The sequence below is a fragment of the Strix aluco genome, chromosome 5, assembly GCF_031877795.1.
Source record: "Strix aluco isolate bStrAlu1 chromosome 5, bStrAlu1.hap1, whole genome shotgun sequence".
Taxonomy (NCBI): Eukaryota; Metazoa; Chordata; class Aves; order Strigiformes; family Strigidae; genus Strix; species Strix aluco.
In genome coordinates this window covers 11,377,050-11,386,950 of record NC_133935.1, presented here as the reverse complement: position 1 = coordinate 11,386,950, position 9,901 = coordinate 11,377,050, and the positions used below count along the sequence as shown (strand labels likewise).

Genomic DNA, 9,901 nt, shown 5'->3' with positions numbered 1-9,901 from the left:
GCCCCTAATTGGGCAGCTGCGGAGGATTTAAATTTAAATTTAAAGCGCCGGTACGAGCTGTGTGAGCGGTTCTGCCCCTCCGGTGAGGCAGGTAGCGCCACTAGGAACGCGGGAGCTCTTCAGCCGCTCTGCGGGGTTGTGGCAGCTTGTGGCTCCGCTCTGGGAGCGGTGGGGCTGCTGAGGGGGGGAGCTGCGTCGGGCTGGGCTGGGCTGGGCTGGGCTGTGGTGAGGGGGGGACCCTGAGGCGGCCACCGCCGCGAGTTTTCAGTTGTGGGAGCGGTATGGGGGTGGCGGTGGTGGTGGTGCCTGTAAGGGTAATGCCGGATTTTAAGGTTTGGGGTTTGTTTCGCAGGCTTTTTGGCGTGCTTGGGCTGCTTGGCTGGGCGCTCGCTGCTAATGAGCCTTATCCCTTAGAAACCACTCGGGGGGGGGAGAGAGAAACGCCTCCGGAGAGATTTTTCTTTGCCCCACACTGACTTACACCTGCCCACCTATTCCCTCCTCCTTGGCTTGCATGTTTCGTTCATGTCAACATAAAATAATAAAGTAGGTTGTCCCCTTCAAACATTTCAGAGAGTAACTGCAGTTGCTGTTACAGTCTTGCTTGTTACCTGATGTCTCCTGTTTTCCCTGCCCCTCTCCCATGCTTCATTGCTTTTCTGATCATACCAGTCACCAAAAAGCCTGCTGTGGACTGTGCCTTAGCTAGGTGAAATAAGGGGAAAGGTCGGGTTTGTGTTCTGAAAGTAAATGGTATGGGTGTTGCTCCTCTACTGTCACTGCAGTTTTCAGGAACTGTGTTTCAGGAAAGAACAAGCTTAAAGAAAGCAAATTTTCTTGAAGAGTCTGGTGTACCTGTGTCTTGACAAATGCAAGATGGAGAAGACCAAAGTGTAAAGTAGTCCAATTCAAAACTGATGCCAAAACTCATTGCTGGAGGAAATAGGGGTGGTAATGGAAAAAAAAGCCCAAAACACTGTATAGGTAACAAAAGCATTTGGAGATGTCTTTGTTAGTAAGTCTTAGAAATAGTAAATATTTTGTTCCCAGGTCTAAAACATTCTCACAGACACTGGTCTAAATGTATAGTGAGTGCGGATAGTACAGAAGACATTTCAGCATTCAGGCTGGCTGCTTTCAGAGACAAAAGACTGTCATATTTGTGGTAATATTTATTCTTTTATGTTGGCATAATGTATAAAGAAAGTAAGGGGTCTTCATGAAGAGGTGTCATACATAGGCACTTTTAACACCTCATCTTCATAGTTGCTCTGTCAGTGAGGTGTCTCACTAGACTTTTGGTTTAGTGGGCAGAGTTTGTTGTAGGTACCTGATCTGCAAGAAGATACAACAGGATTTGCACATGTTATTGGAAGGGGGAGATGTGCATAGGCCTCTTGCATAGTTATATTCATTTTTATTTCTCTTAATTATTTTTATCTTCTGCTCTAGACAATGATTGACTTCCAGCAAAAAATTTTAAACTTGATCAAGTGTTTCAGAAGACAATGGCCTTTATTTTCAAACTCTGAAAGGACTACTCTATGTGGAGCAGACTGCATGCTGATGGCGTTACAATTGTCAATGGCTGAAGTCAATAAACAGGTTAGCACTCTTTCAGTATGTTCTTAGTATATCTCAAACTTGGTTCGCTTACTGGACCTTTTGCTTAGGCACCTACTTGAAATGACTATTTTGGTCACTTCACTGTTGTTTTAACTGAGGGTCAGATGCAGCAAGGCACTAAAATTAATATGATTAAACACACTGAATCAGGGCTCCGAAAAAGAACTGCAAGACAGCGGGGAGAATGGAAGTGTTTTAAGTGTATATCTGACTTCTAAACTTCAATATTAAATATCAGTGTATTTTTCTTGATCATGTAACTTCTGTTTATTTCTATCAAATATTTCTTCTGTGCTGTAGATCAGGGTGGAGAACTATGGCATTTGGGATGCATCCTTTTTCTGGGTGCTCCAAAAATGCTTTGGAAGGACATGAGAAGATGAGTATAAAACTGATTTGACATAGGCTGCATGAGTTGTGCTTGCTGCAGTCCATTCTTGGCTGCTGTTTTTCCTGAGGCTCATTAGATGAAGACCTACACCCAGTATCAAATATATGGCCTTCTTTGCATGTGTACAAGAAGCATCTGTCAAATGATCAGTAGGAGACTTAACCCTTAAGTGACTCTGTAAGAAGCACTGTGGCTTGTCACAGCTGGAAGGCTGGGTATTGGCAATCATCTGAAACATACCAAAAACTGTTGCAAGGTACAGTCAGGCCTTTGCATGTGTCTCATCTAATAAGAACAATTGCAGTAGTCACTCTGATAATCTAAAGATATCTTTTTAGATCAATAAGCTTAGTTATTGATGAAAACAAATTACAATTACTGGAAGACTTACCCAAATGTTGCATAGCAAATTAAACACGTAGTACAAATCTTTAATTTTAAAAAAACCCGAAACAAACCCAAACCAACAAAAACCCACAAACAAACAGAAAACCTGCTTCAGTTTGTGCATTCTTTGTTACAATGTATCATTTTAAAAATTACCACTTGTACTGGAAGAAGCTTATGTCTTGGGAGAAATATTTCTAGAACCACTCTTTAACCTAACTGAATTCACCACCAGAAAAAGGTTTGTAGTATAAAATGTGCAGAATGGGAGTATCTCTTCTCTAAACATTAAATATAAAACTGGTCAATTCATCCCCACTGCAACAAACATTACAGCAGAAATATCCAAATGCCAAGATTCTACATTTGTACTTCATAGAATGTAATATATTTCAGCCAGGGTCCCGGTGTCCTCACAATACCTATGTAGGTAAAACTCAAAAATTATTATGCATCAAAATGGACTCTCAGAGAACTGATAAAGGACAATAATGCAAAACTACCTGTGGAGGCAGTCACTGTTTGTCATGTTTGTTGTGATTCTCAAGGGGAGAACTACAAACATTTTTCCAAAACCAGCTCTGGGAACTCAAATGTGTTATTCTGTTGGCTGCCAAAAATTACAGACATGATAAAGATAATATTTTTCTGGTTCATTGCTACTTTTTTCGTAACAGTTTACAATAAGCTCTTTCCTTCTAGAGGTAACTAGTTTATTCAACTTTCTCCTTTTTTCTTCTCTAGCAAAGATTCTTTCCCTCTAAAAGTATATTTTCTTTGAGAGGTGATCTAACAAAAATTAAAGCAATTATTTTCAACTCATTTAATTTTGAAATACACTGCTTTTAGTTCAAATCTGAAGAAAGACCAAGTGCTGAAAAGCTAATTTTTTCTGATTATAGTAGTCAGTCTAATAAGACAAATTAGCAGTTTGTATAAACCTTGTCATGCATATGTGGATTAAAACTATTTTAGAATTTGTGTGTGCTGCCTCTGAAGTTCAATTTCTTCATTTTACTGTTTATAGTGTTAGAGTAAAATATGACTGGTTTATTTTGTTTAGCACTGAAACTTCAAACTAAGATGCAGTGTATTACAGTTGTAGGTGTGTCCCTTGTTAGTTCTCTAAGTACATCAATTTTGTATTGTTAACATAAGACCTGTAGAAGTCTATTATGATAAAGTCAGTTACTGCAAGAAAAATAACTCTACTAACAGGTTATTGACTGGCTGAAAAAAAAAAACCCAAAAACCAACCTACCACAAATAAAAAAACCCTATTCTCTTTATTTAGATGTTTGGACAATTTTAGTGGATTTGGTGGTTTAACTGTTATTGTATCTGTAGTAGAAATGAAAAATAACAAAGATCTTTGGAGAACTCCAGAAAAGTTTGAGTCTTATAATTTATCAGTCTTACATTTCACCTAGAATAAGAATAGTGAACAGTTTGATAAACATTGATCAAATAACAGGGATGAAAGAAAAAAAAAAATCTATGCTTTGACTTACTCTGAAAATACTTTGTGTTGTAGCACAGTTGTAGCTATATGGCATAAAGACAAGTGGCATATGGTCTGTGGTGAGAGTTAATACCTTTTACCTGGACTGATTAGTATAGATCTAAAATCTAGGTAAACTTTCAATAAGAACCTTTCTTAAGGTTTGAAATAGAAATAAAAATTTTCAAGTTGAAGTTCAGTTGAGGGTAATTGCTTTAAGTTGACTGTATTTGCACCTGTGGATTGGGAGGGGTAGAAGATAGGTTATTAGGACAAATAATCACTTGTATTTTCAGACCATGACTGTTTTAGCTAGTAGTGGGGGAAACTGAGACATCACATAAACCAATTGTTTTTTCCTGAGTCTGTGAATTTAAATTCTCAGACTTGTCTTAAATGTTTTCTAAATCTCTCTTCTAGCACTAGGACTGTGAGACTGAGGGAAAAAGTGCTTCATTGTTGATTTTAGAAATATATATTTTCTCTTTATAAATTTGTGTTTGTCTCTTTCTAATTCTGGATGAAATAAGTTTTGGTGTGTGGTTTGGTTCTACCATGTGCTTCCATGAGTGCATTTTGTACACTGTGTGAAGAATATTATGTTTTGTTCATTATCCTGTATTTCTTGAAATGTTTTCCCAAATTATCTTGTTCCCATGTTGGCAAATAAAGAAAAATACAAAGTTAGTTTGCAGCATTACTCCCTTAAACTGTTGTATCTGTCTCCCTTTTGGTAATGAGAGACTCCTACCAACTTTGTAGCAATTTTATATATGTTGCTTGTAACTTACTGTAATGATGCTACCGAGAGGCATTGTCTTGGCTGTTCTTCAGTATGATTAATTTTTCACAGAATCACAGAATGGTTGAGGTTGGAAGGGACCTCTGGAGGTCATCTTGTCCAACCCCTCTCCTCAAGCAGGGCCACTATGTCCAGATAGCTTTCAAATGTCGCCAAGGATGGAGACTCCATAAACTCTCTGAACAGCCTGTGCCATTGCTCAATCACCCTCACAGTAAAAAAAAATGTTTTCTGATGTTCAGAGGGAACCTCCTGTGTTTCTTTCGGTTTGTGCCCATTGCCTCTGGTCTTGCCACTGGGAACCTTAAAAACTCTTGCTACTTAGATCTTGAGGCACCCTTCCTCATCTCAAATAATTACCCATGCAAGGTATACTGGCTTTTCTGTAAGCTTGGGATATTGGCCTGTAACTGGCTTTGCTTCTGGCAGATTGCAATATAGCAACCAGCAGATGCTTATGTCTATACACTTGTGCTTATATGAACCAGTTTCTAAATCTGTGCATGGCACTATCAACATTCACTGGAATGGGAAACATTAAAAATGCTTCTTTATACTACTTTAATGTGCTTTACATACCGCAGTTTTGGAACTTTTCTCTTGTATGAGAGCATATGCAAGCAACGAAGGCTGAGTAGGACCACACGTGACAAGACTGCAGAATCATACAACTCAAAGGTAATGCCAGATAACATTACTGCAGTCTAGGAGTATGCCTGAAAATAATAGAACTAGAGGCAACACCTGAGTGGTGCTTAAGTACAGCAGTCTCAAACACACATATTCCAAAAATGGTTAGTGACCATTTGTTTGGGAAAGGCAGTAGAGAACGTGGTATTTCTGAAATACATATCACTTTTTGAAAACAATTTTCTGTCAAAATAGAAGCTGCTTTGCTATGTAGTTAGCCCTAGAAAGCTTGCAATACCTGCAAAATACTAAAAAATGGTGTCTTCAGACATGAAATGTTGCTACTGGATTTCAGACATTCTAAAATAAGAGTCCAAGGAAGTTTAACATACTGCACTAGCAAGGAGTGAAGAAGTTTTATAATACTTCATTGTTTCTGTGCCTGTGAAACACAATACTTGCAATGTCTATCATGGAATGAAAGTATTAGCCACTTGGCATATGCTTACTGCAAAACACCACATTATTTTTTAAATTAATTTTAAATCCAGAGACTCTTGATAAATTGACTGTATAAGTTATAGAATACACTGTCACAGGGAGCACCTGATCATGAAGGCTAATATCTGGAGTGCAATTTTATTTGGATTTAAAATATTTATTGAGCACTAATATAAACTTTGCTAATCTCCACAGGTCCTTGGTTTGGTGAGGAAAGGTTTTGATTTATTAGATACCATATTGAAATGGTACTATAACTTGGTACTCCTGGAGGATTTTGTTTCAAAACAAAGTGAGAAACTAACATTTTTATTCTCCAACCTGCTGCTGTTTTGATCTGTTTAAATTGGGTTATAATATAATTACATGTTTAATTTTTTGAGGAGCTGAAATGGAAAACAAGTGCTTTTCAGAAAACATATATGCCATTTTAATATTCTGGTAATCTGTGGAATAGCATGCAAGTTCATAGTGCTGAATTATCATAACCCATGCACAAATTAGAAGGCAAAAAAGCACTCAAAGTAATATGCATGAGTACTCTTTCATTTTCACTCCTGGTTCTTTGACTAGGCAATATCAAGATAGTTGACTTTCAGGACTTTGGAATCATATATTTAACCCGATCTATCAGGAAAGTCGTGTGAAGTGTGCTAGAACCCAAGGAGGGATCTTCTGGGCTGGAACAACTTAAATTATTAAAATTGTTCCTGGTTTTGTATTTAGTTTTGTATTCAATTGCTAATGGTGTTTGTAGGTAATTATTTTATCCAGATTAAAGTTGCTTAATGTGAAAATGTCATGAAATAAAATAACCTTTGCACTAGACAGAAGTTACCTGCTGTTACTGACATAGCAAAGCAAGGCTTGTCACTCAGTCACAGGGCATCTGTATCATGTTACATAATGAATTACATGACCGTATAATATTGCGCTTTTTTGCTGCCATATACTGGGGAATGCTTTAGATACCAGTAGTATGAACTCTGTTTCTTTGGTGAAAACTGGAAAATTTGCTATGATTTTTCACTGGTTTAGTTATTTTACTTGTTGCATGTATTCTGAGGTCTAACTCAAATAGAAGGACCTCAGCTGAAAAAGTTTAACACCATGAAATGGGGACTGGTATGTACATCAAAGAGGAGGGTATGGACGAAAATGAGGAGTCTAATTGTGAAAGAGGAGGAGATAAGAGCAAGTAGTAAGGAAGTCACAGATTTCAGGGAAAGGGGAAGTGGTGGTGAGGAAGTTGGCGTTGGGAGGATGTAGAGTATGGTAGCATGGAAAGGTCTGCAATAGGCATGGCTATGAGATAACAGACATTGTGATGGACATTAGATAAAACACCAAGATATGGAAGCAAGGTGAAACCTGGCACAGAATATAATGAAGTACGGGTGTGTAGAGAGATTAGCATCTCCTAGCTAGAATTTGGGAAGGCAGAGGACAGTACAGGAGTTAAAGTCCAGAGTCAGTGGTCAAGAGATGAGAAACAGGTTAACAAGTAAATAGTGAATGAAGGACCATATTCTAAATTACAGAGGCCTGTAATCCTGCATCCCAAACCCTGTGTTTTGCCTCTGTTGCCTTTAGCTCAGCCTAATTAGTAGCAGAATTCTCTGCTACTATGTATTTTCACTTATATAAGTAGCATCTTACTGCAATTCTTTTTTTGTGTGCATAGCTTGGTTTACAGGGATTGAAAATGATTTTTCTGGTTTCCTCAGTGTTGCAGCCCTTAACCATTGACAATACGCTCATCTCCTTTATTGGAAGGTACAAGAGACAGGCTCAGATTTCTTGCAGTTCCTTGTACCCCCACACTGAACTGGAAAAACTTAATTAAAATGTCTGATGCTCAGTGAGCTGATTCCCCTCCCCCTGCCAACTGTGAATCACTTGGTTTAAAAAACAGTTCTTTACTGAAAGTGACAATGCCAGGGATTAAACAAATAGGATTATGTATTGTACCTAATTATTTCTTTCTTAGAGTGCAGCAATAACTGCTCTCTCCTCTAGTGTCTCACCGATACAACTGGATGGTAGCTGGCTTGCATCCCACTTCCTTCAGTAATGCATCATTCGGTTTGTAACTCAAATAACAGGACTTTGTCACTTGGCTTGTTTTTAAATTTCTGTGAATTCCAGCTCCACTATCTGTTCCTATCTGGTGTGACACTTTCAACTTTTTGTTTGACATTTGTGCCCTGATGCCATACTTGTAACCTTCAACTATGCCAGGTTTGCTAACAACTTTGGTTCTTTAGTTACTTCTGCTTCATAAATGAGATTACATGTAGCATTATGAACTACATACAGTCTCTCTCATTCTTAGTCTCTTCTATTTTCCCATGTAGAGATAACTTTTAAAGAAAAGTTTATTCCCTTTTTTCCTTTTAGTTTAGAACTGCACAATAAAACTGCAAGCTTATTGCTTTACAATTAAGTGTTCACTCTTCTAAAAAGTGCTTAGACATGATTACTTAATAGACTCCTACATATAAATGTAGTAATAGCAGATATCCCCACTTTGATGTAAATCCTTTGAAAGAAATATGATAAACTAATGTGTAAATTAAACATGATTTTAGTAATTCCTGTTGATACATTTTCTGCTTCTGTCCACCAAAGGTCAACAGAGCACTCCTCTCAAGAGTTGGAAAGAAGAAAGTGACTTCTAACTGATACAAGCCTCTTAACTTACTTTGTGATAAATCTGAATTTTCATTTTTGCTTAGATTAGGAAGAGGTTCTTCAGCTGCTAGTAAAATGCTGTTAGTTATTTTGCTACTCATGTATTTGTTGTCATTTACCCACTTGATCTGCTCTTTTAAATTAAGTGTTAATATCTATTAATTCTGCTAATTTTCTGATAAACTGTAATTCTTTTTTTCCTTTTTGGAGGTTGAGGAGAAGGCAAAGGGGCACATGGAATGTGATCTAATAATTTTGACAGGGAGAGTGGGCTGGAAGCTGGATGTAAGATTGTAGCCTATGTGGTATAGTTAATGTTAGTTATGGTACTAGGATAGATTTGCATTGCTTTAATGCAATTAAATTTGTTAGATCTATCTAGCAACACTGTCAATGTTATGCTAAATTACAACTGTACTAACACAGGAAAAAAGTGCTTTGCTTTTTTTGGACATGGCATTACTGCTTGAAGCAAGGTAATAGAGCTGTATTTATTGCCTTTGGGATGTAAATGCCTGCCATGCTGAAAATTATTTCTGCAAATAAATAACTTTATGTAAGCAATAGTCCTGCGAAAATCAGTATGTCTTTTCTTAATGAGTAAAGTTCAATATATATACACCTGGTATTTTAAAGATCAGAAACAAATACTGCATATAACAAAACTCAACTGTAAAGGCAAAGCACTGCAAGAACTTCAACTATAAGACTTTGTTTATTATAAACTTAAATATTTAGATCATAATAGCTTTTTTAAAAAATACATATATATGCAGCTTGTTTGAAAGTTATTTTAAAGCTATGTATGCTGAATACAAATCAATATTTCTGCTTTTCTCTGTTCTATTAGCACCATGGAGATTTCACAGTATCACTTAGTGATGTGTTGGAAACTTGGAAATATTTGCTACATGACAAACTGGGATTATCATATGAAAACATGAAAGAACCTGAAAATTATGCTGACCTAAAAAAAGCCTATCATGCCTTCTTAGCAAGAAGCAATATGTTCGATCTAATAGACATATGTCAGAAATGCTATAGTCTTGGACTTGTATCTGATGATGAGAACATAGCCCCTGTAAGTATTTTGTTTGTTTGATCTCTGATATTGTTTTGACATATTTTTGATTCCAGCTGTGGATTTATGACACTTCTAAATATACACAGGAGCTCTGAATTATTCACAAGTTACTTTGATTCTCTATTGGGGAAGCAGGTGAGTTTAAATTACTAACACTTTTAAAGAGATCTTGAATTCACTCAAAAATTCTTTTTCTGTTGTCCTGCTGAATGGGTAGGTCCCACAGCTCTTCTGTGAGTATATCAGTCTGCCAGAAATGGAACTGAAAAGTGAACTGTAGAGATT

The 9,901-nt window shown here is 37.1% G+C and overlaps 1 protein-coding gene across 1 annotated transcript in view; it reads left to right on the top strand.

Moving 5' to 3' along the window:
- The first annotated feature begins 46 nt into the window (after positions 1 to 46).
- Positions 47 to 9,901, top strand: part of PARPBP (PARP1 binding protein) — a 53,762-nt gene continuing 43,907 nt past the window's right edge. The window contains exons 1-4 of the mRNA XM_074825936.1: positions 47 to 91; positions 807 to 984; positions 1,453 to 1,605; positions 9,383 to 9,613. Coding sequence (XP_074682037.1) covers positions 1,456 to 1,605; positions 9,383 to 9,613 — 381 coding nt within the window. The 5' untranslated portion in view covers positions 47 to 91; positions 807 to 984; positions 1,453 to 1,455. The remainder of the gene's footprint in view (positions 92 to 806; positions 985 to 1,452; positions 1,606 to 9,382; positions 9,614 to 9,901) is intronic.